Source organism: Ruditapes philippinarum, unplaced genomic scaffold, assembly GCF_026571515.1.
Source record: "Ruditapes philippinarum isolate M1 unplaced genomic scaffold, ASM2657151v2 ctg744_1_1_1_1, whole genome shotgun sequence".
Taxonomy (NCBI): domain Eukaryota; kingdom Metazoa; phylum Mollusca; class Bivalvia; order Venerida; family Veneridae; genus Ruditapes; species Ruditapes philippinarum.
In genome coordinates, this window is record NW_026862771.1 from 186296 (window position 1) to 204643 (window position 18348).

Genomic DNA, 18348 nt, shown 5'->3' on the forward strand with positions numbered 1-18348 from the left:
CATTCTATTCTATAATTTGAATAAAGTCATTATTTGTGTATTTATATCTTAAAGAAATTAATTCATACTTCTGTTAATAAACATTACCAGAGACATAGATAACATTACTCACCATGCAATAAATTCTTGTAAAATTTATAACAAACCTCCTCATACATTATCATTTTTTGTTTTTGGCGTAAACATAAACGTTAAAATGGTGAAAGTTTTAAACATTATATTAACATGATAAATTAAATGGTAGAAGGTGATTAGTAAAAGTTTTCATCACATCTATTACCTGGTGTACACTGCCGACTGACAGATGATTGATAACGGACAATGTTTTAATCAGTGGCTATTCAACTGGAAGATTAGGCTTGGATTTAAAACGTTCCCTTAAATGTTTAATATGTCTGGAATTATCTATACAATGTGGTACTTAGATTTATGAAGTCCCGAGGATTTTTACTAGATTTTTGTTTAAAGGAGAAAAAAGAGAAGACATTTTTCTGTGTAACGTATTTTAATTCGATTTGATTGATATGAAGGGAGCAAAGTAATGTGAACTTAATGACATTTTGTTTTGAATAAAAATAAAATTGAAGAGAATGAAAATTATTCAGAGTAAATACTTTTGAATTTATATCAATTGATTTTTTATGGACTTACAAAAATTGAATGTGCGTCATGGAGAAAGGATGTTACAGTTGATATGGTAGGATGAAGAATTTTACAAAATTTAATGTAATTTCGTAAATGTTTTAATTATTTCTTAAATGTTGTAGTAATTTAATTGTAATGTCATTGTCAACTTACAAGTCTAAAATGATGTGTAATTTGGTAATTTATAACCATAAGCTATTATTATCATCCTATGTAACAATTATAACTGTAAGTTGTACAATTTTCTTGTAAAGATTGGCAGTATTTGATATATTAATTACCATACATCTACAAATTTCATAAAAAAGTTTTAAATAAAAAAAAATGTTAAATATTTTTTTATGAATTAATATAATCATGTAATACCTGTACCTATAATTATTTTTTTTAAAATTTAAATACATGTATATTGTTTTACTTATATCTGTGCAGACTTTTCCCACTGAATTTAAATAAAAATACAGTACCCCATGATGAATTATAATTGATGGGGGAAAAAAATGAATTAACCTTACGCCTAGTGGCAATAATGATATATCAGAATATATCAGCCCTAACATAGCTTTACCAGGCTCTATACTTCTAGCTGACTCACTTTAAATATTCATCTTGATATCCCGAAATTGATAAATGAATGAACAGTTTCAAAAAAAAGTCCATTTATGAAATAAGAAGGTTAAAGGTTAAGAGACACATACATACCAGTATCCTTTCATGTGTCAGGAAGCTATCCAGCTAGCTTACAGAAGAAAAGTGGTTCTACTCAGGTGCCTGCTTGTGCTGCAGGATAAACTTGAGGTCTTTCTACAACAATAAAGCTGAAAAATTAACTGTATGACCATTACAGTTTTCTGGAATATTCACAGTGTTTGATCGAGTAACAAGAGCCTGGATAATGTATAATTTTCTAAGTTCAAAAAGGGCCATGATTCTGTCGAAATTCGTGTTAGAGTTATGGGCTTTGGAAAATGACTTATTATGTTCTCAAATAAGTGTGTGAAGTTTCAACCCATTCCCTTTAGTAGTTTTAAAGATACCACATTGCATGAAAAAACTTAACCCAAGTGTGACGCTGACAACATCGGATGCCTGGGAGAGTACAACAGCACTCCCTATTCTTTGAGTAGTCAAACTAATAAAATAAACAAACTAACCTGGCCTGACCTGACCTGACCTGACCTCTGACCTGACCTGACCTGACCTGACCTGAGTCTCAGTATTGTTGGATGCTTTATTTAAGCACTTTGATATTAAGTATGGTCTATATAAGACAGTAATACAAGAATGGTTAAGAGATAATGATTAAAAAAAAAATGTATGATTAACTTGGAACATAAATGATGGATTTTTCTGTATTCTATGTCTAATTCTACTTCTAGTCTAGCTGTGTATACTTTCCAATTATAGTTGTTTGATATGGTAATTAGCGGTAATTAGTGACAATCAAGGACCATCGTTGGCAATTTAACATTGCTGTGGCCAAATTGTTATAACTACAATGCGTCCTCTGCAGAGCAGTTCTTATGCTCCCTAAGTTAATACACTACTGTTACTCAGTGAATGATAGTGAACATTCAGCTGATGCAGCAATACAGTACGGTAGCAGCTCTCTGTATTGCAACTTTTTTATCACCAGTCTCCTAAAGTAAGACTTCATATTGTGAAACAAGTAGATCTTGCTAATTTTATTACTAATGTAATCCTTTCACAAAAGGAAATAAATGAAGTGATAATTTTTTTAAAGCCCCATGAATAAAAGAACACCCCCCCCCACACACACACACCTCCCTTCATTAAAAAACAAACAGAACAAAAAAATCTTTAAAAAAAAATGCAAAAACAACCTGAAATCAGAACAAATCAATATAAAAAGAAAAAGGATATAGAATATACAAGATATTATTATTTTCATACTGCTAGCATAGTAAATGGTCCCGTCATTTCACCAAGTATACGGTCCATCATGCATGCAGCAATAAAATGTTAAAATGAACCTTAAATATATCAAAAACAGTATTGTTATTTTAAGTTATCCTTGATATTCTTGCTAAGTAAGATAGTTGAGAGTATTTTCTCAGTAAAACAAAATTTCAAGGAATCAACCTTTAGCATTTTAATAATGAATTTTGTTACAACCATGTGTGAAAAAGACTAGCATAAAATCTTTAACCATAAAGTTATCTTAAACCATAAACTTTTTTTTAGTAACATGATAATCACTACAGGAACTGAAACTTTTAACCCAAGGCCATCACTTATCAATGATATGTCAAAATCATTTAAGGTAAAATTTATAAATTTACAAAAATTCAAACATCATCTTGTACTGCCCTCAAGGCAGGTAGTAAATAGAAAATGTTTCAATACACAAAATTATTTGTCAGGACCAATTTAATTAAATTATAATATAAGATTTATAAGATTTAATATAAAATGCTTCATATATCCATTGACTATCAAGAGAAGAGATACTGATTTGAACTTTATTCGTACTTTTGTTTGTCATGACGGAGCAAAATCATGGCATTTCAGCTTCTATATTGGTAAGTCTTATTTAATTTAACAATCTGATTTTCTTCAAGAAAATACTGGGTTTTAAATTGTTTTCTTGAGTGCACAACTCTTCCAAAATTTCTTAATGGATTTCAACCAAACTTTGACAGAAATATTTTCATGAATTATCCTCATATCATTGGTCTGTGGTTTTTAGCTTAACTATTCAAAGAATTGGGAAAGCTGTCTGTGTCAGTCACTTTGGCATAGTTTTTGCATACAATTTGATATCTCAAACAGTACTGAAGGGAATGGGTTGAGACTTTACACACTTATTTAGAACATAATAAGAGGTCACTCGTGATTGACCAAGGCCTATTACTCAAACATGGATTTTGACAGAATTATGGCCCTTTTTGAAGTTAGAAAATTCTACATTATCCAGGTTCATGTTTACTGTCCAGCACTGAGAATAGTTGAGAGCAGCTCTTGTTGTGATTTTATCATGTTCAGCTTGACTTTTTTTTAAGAAAAAAAAAGAGCTATTGCTACAGTCATGTTGTCATAGACATTGCCATTACTGTTGTAGTTGCCATTACTATGTGAAAAGTTTAACTGTGGTTACAATATTTTTATCTTTCTATGGATTGCCTTCATACTTGGACACAACAATAGACAGACATTACCTTTAAATTGACCTTCAAGATCAAATACTTGAGTTCTGCTATAAATGGCTAAAACTTTTTATTTATGAATGGATTGCCTTTATACTCGTAGCACAACAATGTCAAGATCAAACTCAATTTGACCTTGACATTTGACCTTTTTTTTGCTATAACTTTGTAGGTAATGAATGAATAGTCTTCATATTTGGGATCAACAATCCTTGGGATAGGAAATAACATTATAGAAGATCTAAGTGAACTTGACCTTAACCTTAACCTTACTTTGACTGCCACTTGAACAGTCAAATTAATGAATTTTGCTACGATAGGCCATATCTTTGTTATTTATTTATAGAATTGTTTTATACTTGTGCAAAAGAACAAGGAAACTAGCATGTTTAGCAAATCAAATATGATCTTAACCTATCAATGACCTTGATCCTCAAGGTCAAATATTGAATTTAGCTTAAATTGTCATAACTGTTATTAATTTACTGGTTTGATTTATACTTAGACAACAAAACGGACATGTTTAGAAATACAAATTGACCTATAAATGACCTTGACTTTTGAGGACAAATATTGAAATTAGTTTAGACTGTCATAACTTTATTATTTATTTATTAGTCATTTTTCCTCCAATGTGCTTGACTGTCATTTCTCCTCCAATGTGCTTGACTTTCGAAATAAATTTTTTTTAGAGCCTGGCTCCTGCTTGGGGGGTGGGGGGCTCTTATTCATCTACTGATGGTTTGTTGTTATGTTGTTATTAAAGTTTTATTCATGTGAATGAGCATAATATCCTGGTACATTAAACATTAAATTAAATGGTTCAGTTATTCTAGGAAGTTTGAATTGCTTGATTTTTTGACAAGTAAAATCTTTCAAATAAAACTTGTAAGAAAGTACAGGTTATTGCATTATGGATTGCGATTGGGACCTTGTATGTGATCTTGGTGACATGGGAATAAGTGCCCTGTAGGTAAGTTCCTCTCCTGAATTTTTAACTAAAAATGGAGATTCCATTTTAAGATTAACCATTATATCAGTTTTTATGTAAAATTTAGGATATCAAAATGACAGGTTTAATTTAATTAGTTTACAGTCAAGGAGCTCACAGACCAGTGTATCTTCAAGCTAGTGTCAGCAATAATGGCTGTTTCACTTGCGACATTAATTTATTGTTGATATCTTTGATCTTGTACTGCAAAAAATATTTACTTAATTAACATAGCTATTTGCTTATTGTTAAATATTTTTGTCTAGTAATTTTGTAAGATAATAGATTATCTTGAGCCCCATCACAATATTTTTTTTTCAGAGATTTTCTTCAAATATCTAGAAATTATAGTGGTTTGAATTTAAGCTAGCTTTTGAATTAAAGCTAGCTTGTTAAAGAGAAGCAATGGTCTAGAGGTTAGAGTTTTATCCTCACCACCCAGCTTGGAACTGTGGGTTAAAGCTGTAGTCCTGGAGTGACACTGTTTCTCTTATGACACCTACTGGTTTAAGCTCCAGGAAACGGACTATTAAAGTGTGCTTGAAATACCCTACATGGACCATAGATAAATAAATGTTTAAACTATTACCTAGCATTGGCAAGCACCAACATATGTCTTTGTCAGAGGTGGTTGGTTTGATTGTATCTGCAGTTTTTTTACTTTTTGTGATTTAAATTCTATATTGGACCATGATATTGTTATTATTTGAGAAGGCTTATTCTTATTAACAGAGGGGCACTGTTCTACCCACCTGTCCATCCTATACAAGGAGGAATCTCTGTCCAAGCAAAGCTGGAAAGTAAAAATGTGAGAAATAAAATTTTCAAAGTAAGTCTTAAACAACAAAACTGAAAATGTTGCAGGCCCAGTTTCATTGTGCCTGTTCATGGATGGTACTGGAAAGTGCAAGCTACTGTCAACGCACAACAACCCCCTTCCCTAATATAGCACTGGCTTAAAATAGTTTGTACAAGGTGCCTAGAAGACATTATCATATGCCTTACTAATATTGCTTGGTTTTAAGTTACATCATATTTTTAGAGTATAATATATCATGATTTTCCAGCTACTAAACTGGTGCATATTTATCTCAGGTGCCTCTTTGTGCATTATTTCAGACACATTGAGCACCTAAACAGAGCCACCAACCTCTATATGCTTCCAAGAATAAAAGTAGAATATTTTAATGATTCAGGTACAGACTTATATAATTACATATTTCCTGCAATGATTATTTTCTAAATATGTCAATCATCACATATTTAACAGGTATTTTTGACCTGTAGTTAATTAAATACCTATATACAAGCAAAATTGTCTTGTCTAATTAGTTCAACTTTGCTTCATCATGTAGCTAAATGACATTATCATGCCCCCAGACTTAGAAAGTTTGAAGCATAATGTAATAGGGTTGTCTATGAATACATCTGTACTTGCATACATCTTTTTTATTCTAGTCTGATCATCATTAACTTGAGAAGGAATAAGCTGTGGTTTCCTTAGTTGGGAGGGACCAGTAGATGACCCAATATAGATCTTGAGGTGTTTTGGTAAAAGGCATAGTGACTCTTAGGACAAGTTATGCTTCAAATCACTGCCCCTGCACTTGTTTGGGTTTGAATCCTGACATTCAAGGACTTTTGATTCTTTCATGTTAGGAAGCTATCCTGCTATCTTTATTGTGTCAGTATGACTAATAATCCAGCAAAAACCAAAAAATGTCAAGGTCAAAGTGACACAATTTATAAGGGACATTGCAGGATGGTTATAAGGTAAATACTATAGATTTTGAGGTCATTTGGTAAAAGATTATGGTCACAGTGAAACTTGATGTGAAATCCTTGTCTAATCAAGAACTAAACTTGCTAATTCAAAAGTTTGTGAAATTTATCATTTTATAATACTATTTTCAGCTTGTGTGTTTTGAAGAAAAAATGATTTCTGTGTCTGTCATCATGCAAAAACTTTTCTCAAACAACTTTAAAAGTATCAAAAAGAAGCTTAAGTATTTAAGAGTCATGATAAGAGGTAGTTTTTAGGCAAGGGGCATAATTCTGAAAGCAATAAAAATCTCCTGAACTGCTTGGCTGATATTGTTGAAGTTTAATATGGATGACCTAATAATGAAATCTTGTCCATGTTAATTAGGTAGGTGGGTGATTCAGGGCCATCATGGTCCTCTTGTTTCAAAAATAGCCAAGACGCAATGGTTTCCAGGGAGATATCTCTGCTTAAAGTACATCTTCTTGGTGTATTTAAGACAAATGAAGTCTCAATATACTTTCACTAATGCTGGGCTAGTTATGTTCTCTTAATGGACCTTTTCTGACAGGCAATCAATCAGTTTATGTCAGAGATTCTAAACAACAAACTGCTAAAGTACATCAGCTTCTAATTGACATACTTAAAAGCATTAATTTGTAGCTAGTGTGTAATTCATATTAGGTAATATCACTATTGCTAGCTTATAAATTCACTGATTGACTTTGCTTAAATGTAACTGGTAAATATTAAAGAAATGCTGGCAAAATATTTGATTAAAGCTAAGCGTTTCACACACCTGAAATGAAATAATTTGCTGTCTTGACAAATTGATAAATTATAGGCTGAATGACTCTTCTAACACAACACCTACATTTTTCAAGACAATCAGAAATTTTTATCATTGAAATTTACAACATACATCTTATGTGTATATATAAATCTACATCTCATGTGTTACTGCCTGTAAATTTTATTACAGGCAGTTAACAAAAAGAAAAATATCTTAAAGAAATAAAACACAATACTGAAGGAAAACTCACAAATGTTGTTGAAAAAGAGCAATTACAACCAAATTACAACTTAATATGGTTATTTCATCACCAAAGAAATTCTTTAATGTAATACTTCTTACTTATAGACATGAAATGTTCATATATTTTAGGGTATCATTCATTTCAGGTAACACCAGATGTATTAAAATTAAGTGTCCATGGTTGTATCTATTGCTTTCTTTAAGCACAACCTTATTCAACTTATTCACATAATTATGTTATTTTAGATAAAATTATTTTTACATTTTAAAAGAGTTGTATGCTTTTTCAAGAAAAAATATTACGTTAAAGTTTAAAACCAATATAAAAATTCATTAAAACTTATGAACAGTTCAAACATATTCTTTCCTGTTTGATTCTTATGCATATCGAAGGCTTATAGATTATAGAAATGGATGCAAATTATTTTAAGTTTTAACTATTTTTTTGTTTTGGAAGTGTTGCTAGTGTGAACAATTATTATATAATTAGTTTAAATCAAAATTATTTGCTCATATCACTTTTATCGTTTAGGACGTTGAGTGTGTACATATCCCACATGTGAACATGATCATTTGTCATAACTGAATGATATCTTTGAAATCATGGACAGACCCTGACTAAACCATTTCTGGTGAAATTGGAGAATGATATGTAATTAAAATTTACCAATTTTTTAACCAGGTTTTCCAAAGGAAAAAACTGGTTATCAGATTGAGGTATGTCGCCGGGCGGGCGTAAACAATTTCTTCTGTGCGCAACTCCTCCTACATTTCTCAACGGATTTTAACCAAACTTTCACAGAAGCTTTGTCATCAAGTGCCCTGGCGCATATTGTCAGGGTTTTGTGATTGGGTAATATTTGACCTAATTATGGCCCTTTGTTTTTTTCCTAATATAGAATATATAGTGAACAATTTCTTCTGTGCACAACTCCTCCTACATTTCTTAAGGGATTTTGTTCAAACTTTCACAGAAGCTTTTTCATCAAATGCTCTTGAGCATATTGATAGGGTTTTGCGATTGGATAATATTTGACCTAATTATGGCCCTTTGTTTTTTTCCTTATATAGAATATATAGTGAACAATTTCTTCTGTGCACAACTCCTCCTACATTTCTCAACGGATTTTGTTCAAACTTTCACAGAAGCTTTGTCATCAAGTGTCCATATAAATATTGTTGGGGTTTTGTGATTGGATAATGTTTGACCTAATTATGGCCCTTTGTTTTTTTCTTTATACAGAATATATAGTGAACAATTTCTTCTGTGCGCAACTCCTCCTACATTTCTCAAGGGATTTTGTTCAAACTTTCACAGAAGCTTTGTCATCAAGTGCCCTGATGCATATTGTTGGGTTTTGTGATTGGATAATTTTGGACCTATTTATGGCCCTTTGTTTTTTTCCTAATATAGAGTATTTATGCTTATTGTCGGAGTTTTGTGATTGTATGACTAGTTATTATGAAATTTGATGTTAAACAAGTTTTTTATAAAGACCTCACTTGAGATGGATTTTTGGCCCCCTTAAGGGTCAAAGTTACAGTTACTAAAAATAGAAAATTCATTTTTCATGATTTACATTGCACAAAGTTACATTGTTTGTTGCTTGTATTTCAACTACAACATATATATCTACAATGGTGATAATTGAAAACCTGGTTTCATGGCATTGCCATGTTTCTTGTTTATTTTTCTTTTTGAAATTTGCTGAAGCGTCATTCAGTGTTATAAAGTTACTATTGTCTAGTATTTAACAAGAGCAGTCCAAAGACCTAGGCTATCCATTTTCTCAGTGCTGGAAAAGTAATTTACACAAATAACACAAAGAGGTAATTATTTCACCTTGACCTATGAACTTTTGACTAAAAAATAAATAAAAATAATACAATCTATCATGGCTCCTAGTATTCAAATTGTCAATAGTTTTGACTGAAAAAGTATCAGTATTTGTTTGTTTGTTTTTGATAAGGTTCTGTTTGCCATTTCAGGCATTCAGTACATAACTCATTTGACAAAAATAATTTCTAACATCATTGATATCTTTCCTTTATTTGTACTAGTCTATTTAAACGCATCTAGGGTATTGCAAATCACAAGAAAAATGTAAATTTAGCCTTTTTCCCTTTGTATGTGTAAAGTAGACATCCATCAGCCCACCAATCAAGCCAACAAAAGTTGTTCTTATAGGATATGTCATCTTGGTATTATGACCTTTAATACAAGAGTCTTTTTTGTAACAAGTAAATGTAATATTTTCAGACTGATGATTGTTATGCTGAGAGGTGAGTCTGACTGCTGTATCAGTGGAGCTAGGAATGATGGAGATTATACAAGTAGAAGACATTGGACAGTGCCGTAGTGGACCAGATAATGATATTGACCTTCAGGTAATGCTGATATCATTTCACCTTCTGACTATTTTCTGAGGCTTACCTTTTTAACTTTTAAATAGATTTGACCATCTTCCATCTTTGCAACTGTCCATTAGCAATTTTTGGATATCAAGATGAAAGATTTCCAGGTTCTATACTGGTTACAAAACCACCTGATGTCTCTGTCCAGCTGAAAAGTAGTCATAATAATGACCGTAACAAGGCTAACAGTGTAACAATAAAGACCAAACTAATAATATTGGCATGAAAGAGATATGAAATAAACTGTATATTAACACATTGACTCACCCACCATTCATATGGTTTATATATATTGACTAATCTTGTAATATTCCATTTCCTGCCAAAGGATTTAATGATACAAGTAATATTATTATACAGGATGGCTAACCCTTGTGACTTTTGATAAAGTTTGATCAAGGTATAATGTGCTAAAATAGCACTGTTTTGAATTAATCAGTTAGAAAAGATTGTTGAAAAAATCAGAAAAAAATATCACCACAAGTCAGTAACAGCCGTGGAAAGTGCTTTCTTAGCAAAGGTTTATACTTTTTATAACAAGAAAATGTATTCTGTATATCAAATAATATAGATGAGATATATGTACCATATTCCGGGTTATTTTTAGCTGTTTCATTTTGTCCAAAAGATTTCATGTTATCCAAAAGTTAAAGTCAGATACCATGCTTGTCACCCTTATTATAGCTATCTTTAGACAAACCAAATATGGAAGTACAAGTTGAAATATTTAAGTTGGTGGCGGTGCTCTCCAGTTTCCGACTGAAAGCCACATTGAATTTACCAGAGCAAAGTTCTGCCACCGCATTGATCCTGTGCGGGCTGTCAAGCAGTTTACCAGTACTAGTTGCTTTAACTTTCGCAAGGAACTGAAACTTCTGTGCATGCCAGTGCAGAGGTACAGTGCGAATGATCATAGAAAGGATTTCATGATTAATCACAACAAAATAACCTGCGCGGGAATTGAACTTGGATCACCCGATTCACAGTCCATCGCTTTACCTTTTGAGCTAACCTAACAGCAAAATATAAGTTAATTTTGTGTTGTTTTATATGTTAGTGCAATTTGGTATGTACCAGCATATACCTGTACCAGGTTAAAATCTAGAATCTACTTGATAATTGAAGTCATGAAATTTTAATGTGAATCATTATAAAATCAACATTTTTTATATTTAAGAATAAAAAAATGTATTTTGAATTATTTATATCACTGTTTGTACAAATTTTTTTAGGTTAAAAAATACATAATTATGAATTATAAATGGTTATGTCAATTGTTAAAGGGACTCCACTGAGTTTTTTTAAATGATGGGATTGGAAATATTCTTTTGAGATTAATGTTCTATCATAAATTGATGTAGGTCAAGACAAATTAACTTGTATGTGCAAAATTTCAAATCATTGACTCACTCCGTTTTTCCAGAATAATCATTCTACAGGTAAATGTTCAAAATGACCTTAAATGCTTTTAATTCAAATTGGGCTAAAAATAGAACAAAAATACGACTTTCACCTTGTTTCTGAGAATATAATTGTTCATTATGTTTTGCACATCTTTCTGTTTTAAGTGTTCATGCTGATATTTGTAAGAAATTCTGAGACTTTTTTTACCTGACAGTGGAGTTCCTTTAAATTGATAAGTATTTTAAAGAAGTGTACTTAATGATAAAAATTGTATTTCATGAGAAACAGGCATTTTAAACACTTTAAATATGTATCCATTATTTCTTAATACTTTCAAAATATTTATAGCTTGCAATTAGTGTGCTGCCCTACCTTTAATTTACTCATCATTATCACATTGCTGCTATTTATATTAAAACCACAGATGGGTGGAGGTGTTAAATTTGTTATGTTGTTGTTATGAGAAATTGTGAAATTAGAAGGGAAATATAGAAAATGTTACAGCATGTGATGAAATATTGATACACATATCAAGGATAAACAAGTATTATTGAATATATTGGGTAAATTGTTAAACAACATTCATAGTCAGGGAAATATAACACCCTCGCACTACCTGTATTTTCATTAATGTGTTTCCATAGCAACCAAAGGAAACATTCTCTATGATATTGTCACATTCAGTTTAAGCTGTTTTTTTCACAATGTTCATTTAGTATTATACTTTCAAGATGGAAATTATTTAGGAATTTACTATTAATACCAAAAATAGTGTTCTTAACTGAGTCTCTATTGGATTAATTTAGGATATTGACTTTTGGCATTATATAGTCTCCTTTATAAAGTTCATTCTTTGTTTTATTGAGTAAGTATTTAATTTCATTATAGATTTTCCTTGAAATTCAGTCATAATGGGTGTGGTCAATGCGAAAGTTGACAATTTTATTGTCCCACATTAAAATTCTATCAATATATTTACAAAAATAATATTATTGTTGCACATTAAAAATAAATTTAAGAATTTTTTTTTTTATTAATATTGTCTCATTATATCAGCAGGAATGCCTTTAACAGCCATATTTTCAGAAATATCATACTTATGTTTTATCTTAAATTGCTGCTCTTGAAAAGTTATGTTAAATAAATTTTTGCAAAAATTCTTATATTTTCTTATATACGCATGTATAACATTATTTAAATAATGGGAAAAAACCAAGATGATTTTTTAAACTTTTTTTTATCTTCTTGCTAAAACCTTTGATATTTATTGTGCTAATGGAGCGTAAATACAAATTATGTAAAAATCATATAAGATGAATGTGTCGTTCAAGAAAATAATTTCATTTAGGTTTATTCTGAATATGATTTTTATATGAATTTATGCATTGTTAGTTCTTCTAAAAGCTGTAAGTATTTATGATATACTTATAGCTTAAATATTGATGAAATAAAATGCGTATTTTCATTTTCCGGATTTTCACTGTAAAAAATTATTTTTCACTGCAGTGAAACATATACTCTATATTTTCACTGGTGTCTTGCTTAAATTCAGCCAATATAGAATATTTAAGTCTTTCCAATTGTAATGTCAAAAGAAAAAAAATGTTTATAATAAACAGAAAATTCAAGTTTGTTCTATAAATATTAGTATTGTCAATTTCTTGGAGCTATATTATACATGCACCTGGTAGTTTTATTTACAAATATTAGTTCTTGTTATTGTCATTTTCTGTGCTCTTTTTTGTGAATTCCAATTTTCTATTGTCTGTAGGAGCAATTTCAGTATTTAGTGTGGTATTAAAGTGAAGGACTTAAGATAAAATATTGTATGTGTCCCCTCCTGCTGCCTTAACCCACAAAAATTACAGCTACCAAAAAAGTATGTTATTGTTAAAAAAGAATTTCCTTATAAACATGAAAGCACTGTGCCTGTCATTGCCAGTCCTTTTCATGTTTTTGTATTGTAATTAATTTAAAAAAAAAAAGTGTTAGCTTTGAATTCAAAATTTTTTTTTTTTTTAACTTCATCATTCTATATAAATGATATTTTTAATTAAAAAGTAAAAGAAATGCTATATCTTGATATTATTATTTAGAGAGTTTTTATTGTGAAAAACTTTCACTGTATGTTTATATATTGAGCGGGTGCTTTGATAACATATGTTGCTATGGAACTGTATGATTAATATTGTGTATCCTAGAGACATTATAGACATTTACAATATAAATGTTATGGATACAGATGTTAGAATGTAAGTCAATTTGTCAAAAGCTTGTGTTATATATTGAGCAGTAAGCTAAATTTTTGAAAATAGAATACCTGCCTCACTATAAGTCTTCTTGATCTGCTTGGATTGGCAACGTATGGAATATTAACTTTGCTAGCTTGATGTGTATCACATTAAGATCTTAGATAATATTGAAACATTTTAGCTTTCCGACTATAAATTTAAAGGAACATTGATTTTAATGCGTTTTTTCAGGCTTGTTTATATAATCAGTTGACATGCAGGTACAGTTTAATGAAGTCTTCAGTAAGCAATGTCTAATAGTTAGAAAGGCTCTTCTCATTAAATTATCAAATGCAGACAGTTGACAAGACAAAATTAAAATGACTTAGAATTTTCTAGATGATATTCAATTACCTACATGAAGCACTTACCAAGCTCAATCAATGGACAATACCTTCTTTTCCTGCTTTGAACTCAGAAACTGTTCTATTCTTAATATAGGGATGTTGGATATTAAAAAGTGATGTTTTGCTCAATTTTTCATGTCAGTAAACTGAATTAGCTATATACATGATATATATATATGTATAAACATGTGTCAAAAGATTGAATACTTTAATGAACATTGACCAATAATTAATAATGACAAATGGTTAAGAAAGGATATTATCAAGGTGCAGGGCTATCTGTCACTTTCTTTCATCACATAGTCTATTATTAGCCTGATAATCCTAGACAGTTATACAGTTGGCACTGCTTTCAGGAGAAAGGGAATGTTGGATAAAATATTATATATTGTTAAATTAGCATACATTTCGTTATCAAAAATACCGGGTTTTGATCATCATTCTTTTCTTATTTTTAGATTTTGCGTTCCATTTAATTACAAGACTCCAGGCACAAATTCCTGTTGTAAATAAAGCAAAAATTAATATTTTAAATAAATTAACATCTAGACAAAATATTATCAATAAAGTTCAATCTAATATATGTGGAACATACATGCCTTGAAAAGATTGAGACTATACTGTTACATATAATGTCACTTCAATACAATGTACAATATCAAACGCCCACTAGATAAGCCACTCCCCACAGTGATAACTTCCCATGATCAGGACAGTAGCAAAGCCATGATGAGTTGTAGTTTTTTGGAACTATTTGGAAATGCTTATGCTAACATGAATGAGCTAAGGTTTTGGGCTTTGGTAACAACAAACAGAGTAGACTGCACAATCTCGCAAAAACAATACTATGGTGAAGTGATATATCGCCACCACAAAAACTTCCAAAAATAAAACAAGAATGCCTCGCCTCACTCTTTTTATGAAGAAGTGAATATTACCAATAAAGTATGTAAGATATTCAAAATGTCCATGGATTATGTGAGATATGATAGACTGTATATAAAATTGGAAACAATTATGATCCAGTGTTTATTATTTTGACTTTACAGGAGCTCCACTGAGGTCAAAAAGCATAAGAACATAAAATTTGAAATACCGGTATTTACATAAATCAAGTGTGACACTTAAAATTGAAAATCTTTTATTTGGATCATAAAGAATTTTACTCAGAATGAAATGGACAGTCGAAAGTAAGAGCAATTCTAAACCTGAATTGAGTAAAAGTGTTGCAACAATTTTCATTTGATGGTCATTTTACAAACTAAAAATATTTATTCTTGAAAAACCTGATGAGAAAATGATCTAAAAATTTGCATACCAGCTATTGGATCACAAATCTCGAAAAAACATTTCCAGTCATTTCATGTTAAAAAACCTCAGTGGAGTTCCTTTAACCTGTACTCTTACCATTTATACTTCAATGGGCATAGTGTCGCTTGAACAAAGGAGCCAACACTACTGTATATCATGGCTTAGTCAGACTGCGTATGTTGGAACTTCTGGATGTTACTGCTCAGCAACTTGTGGTGGAGGCAATTAATTCCAATAGCAGTTATACATATTTCTATGTTTGTGAAAACTATTTTCTCATTCTGGTTTTATATCATCATATGATAAAAAGAAAAGTAAAACTTGTACTTATAAATATAATGAAAATGTTTGGATACATACAATCATGTAGTTGTCTTTAATGGAAATGAGTGGACTGAAAACAAACAATTTAGATGTTATAATTTAGCATACTTGAAACCTTTTTTTTAATTCTGAAATTGTGTGGCAAGAGAAAGAATAATTAGGTGAATGATTATTTTTATACCATAAGAAACCAAGCTATGGTAAAGTGATTGGAAAGTCTGCTGTTTTCTACTGAACATTTGAGCTGTGTCACGACAAAACCAACATAATGAGTTTGCGATCAGCATGGATCCAGACCAACCTGCGCATCCGCGCAGTCTGATCAGGATCCATGCTGTTCGCTTACCAACCCTATTACAAGTAGAGAAACTGATAGCGAACAGCATGGATCCTGATCAGACTGCACGGATGCGCAGGCTGGTCTGGATCCATGCTGGTCGCAAACACATTATGTTGGTTTTGTCGTGACATGGCTCATGTGTGCTTCAATTCTCTTGTGTTTACTTGCAATATATTAAATTGCAATTATTTTCCCTACACAAGCAACATAGATGTCATCATAACTCATTGATTCTAATGATATTTCACCATTATATATATTTCTAAGTAAACTAGGTCACTAGGGCTTTGGATTGTAAACTCACATATTATTGCATATAAAACTGGCTAGTTTAGTGTTTGCACTAGGGATGGAAAATGTCATCCTTTCTTGCTTCCATTAATGGAGTCATTATTGCACCTTTTATAAATGAGTTACAGGGTTTAGGATGACATCATTCTGCCATTATGAATGAAAAAAGGTGCTTAATTATTAAAGATATTTGTTTTTATATTTTTTTAAAATTTAATTTATATTTTATTTGATAAGGCTAGAAAAAAAAAAAGTAGCTGTTGAAACAGACAGGAAATATCCAGCTCTCAGGTGATTGTTTAGAACCTCATTACCACCATAGACTGTTGCCTGGTTTGAGCTTGAATCTATGGTCTAAACCTGCAGAAGGGTAGAATTGCATAGACTTTAACTCTGTCAAATTCACCCATAATCCTAAAAGAAGCACCTATTCAAAGTTTTATTTAGTGTCCATTATTTTGAAAAGGAAACCTTTAATTTTGCTTCTATTACAGAAAAGTGTGGCAATGAAAATCTAGGATATTTAAGAAAATAAAATTGCTACTTATATATTTGCATCAACCTGGAGGTAGTGATACATTGTCACAGAAGCTATTTTATTTGTTTTTGTTAGTGAGGAAAAAAATTCCCATAAAAATGTAACGACTCATTTAGATTGTGACATAAACATCCTGACATAGAGTAAGATAGGTTGTTTAATCTGTATTTGAAGACATTCAAAATAATCCATCTACAATCTTAAAAACATGAAAGTTAATCTTAATTTTCTGTTTTGTCATGAGTAACAAATATTTGTATCATTAGTTTGTAAGAATATTTTGGCATTCTGAACAGGAAAACTTTCTTTATTTTGGTGACCTTCTTTGACCTTCAAATACTTGTCTGAAAGTAACACCAAGCACAGGGCTTGCTGGTTGCCATGCATGAGTGCAGTCGTTAGAATGTTTAAAGAGATGCGCGGTTCACAGTATGTACCTGTTTATTCAAGGATAGCTGTGTGTTGAAGAAAGCTTACACTTAAAAGCAATTCTGTATCAATTGTTTGACGTTGTGTCCATTAGGCGGGAAGTAAACTGTCACAGTGTATCCCTGTTATCTAATACAACCGTAAAGATGCTACATTCTACCGTTCATTAACTATCAAGGAATTTCAGAAAATAAGAGGTGAAATCCCTGAATAAGGCAAATGAAAGTGAAAAAAATATTTAATTAGGGTTTAAAGAGATAAACATCTTGTAGATACACCATGTAAATGGATGTTGACTAGACTCAACTTGCGCATTAAGCTGAAGACATAGAATTAAGTACAGGAATAATTTTATGTGATGCCAGTCCTATTTTTAGATTAATTACTAAAGCCGGAGCCTGACAATTTAGATTTTTTTTTATTTTCGACAATGGAAATTTAAGTGCAGGAGTTGTATTTTTGGAAAGGAGTAATAGTCTTTTATGGCAAGTGAAAATCAGTCAGTCGGCTGTGATTTTAATTTGTGTACATTTATTAATGATGTCCATATTTAAGATCAAGGAGGTTGTGATACAGAGAAAATTAAACTATGTCTGGGATAAGCAAGTAAGTTACTAAATATAATTGTATAAATGATTAGCTAGCATATGAATAATTAGATGACATATGATATGAATAATAGGAGAACACTATAATATAGGTAATTAGAGAGGATTATCTTGGTAATTGAAAAGAATGGTATAATTACAAAACCTGATATGAATAATAAGAGAACACTATATAGGTAATTACAGAGCATGATATAAGTAAAAAGAGAGAACACTATATAGGTAATTAGAGAACATGATATAAGTAATTAGAGAACATGGTATGAAACAATTAGAGAACATGATATAAGTAATTAAAGAACATGGTGTAAGTAATTAGAGAACATGATATAAGTAATTAGGAACATGATATCAGTAATTAGAGAACACGATATAAGTAATTAGAGAACATGATTTAAGTAATAAGAGAATATGATATAAATAATAAGAGAACATGGTGTAAGTAATAA

General features: G+C 30.8%; 1 protein-coding gene across 1 annotated transcript in view; it reads left to right on the top strand.

The window, feature by feature from the left end:
* LOC132720157 (uncharacterized) overlaps positions 1-18348 on the top strand; it is a 27712-nt gene continuing 9364 nt past the window's right edge. The window contains exons 1-2 of the mRNA XM_060704199.1: positions 1-697; positions 9862-9989. Of these exons, the coding sequence (XP_060560182.1) occupies positions 9918-9989 (72 nt within the window). The 5' untranslated portion in view covers positions 1-697; positions 9862-9917. The remainder of the gene's footprint in view (positions 698-9861; positions 9990-18348) is intronic.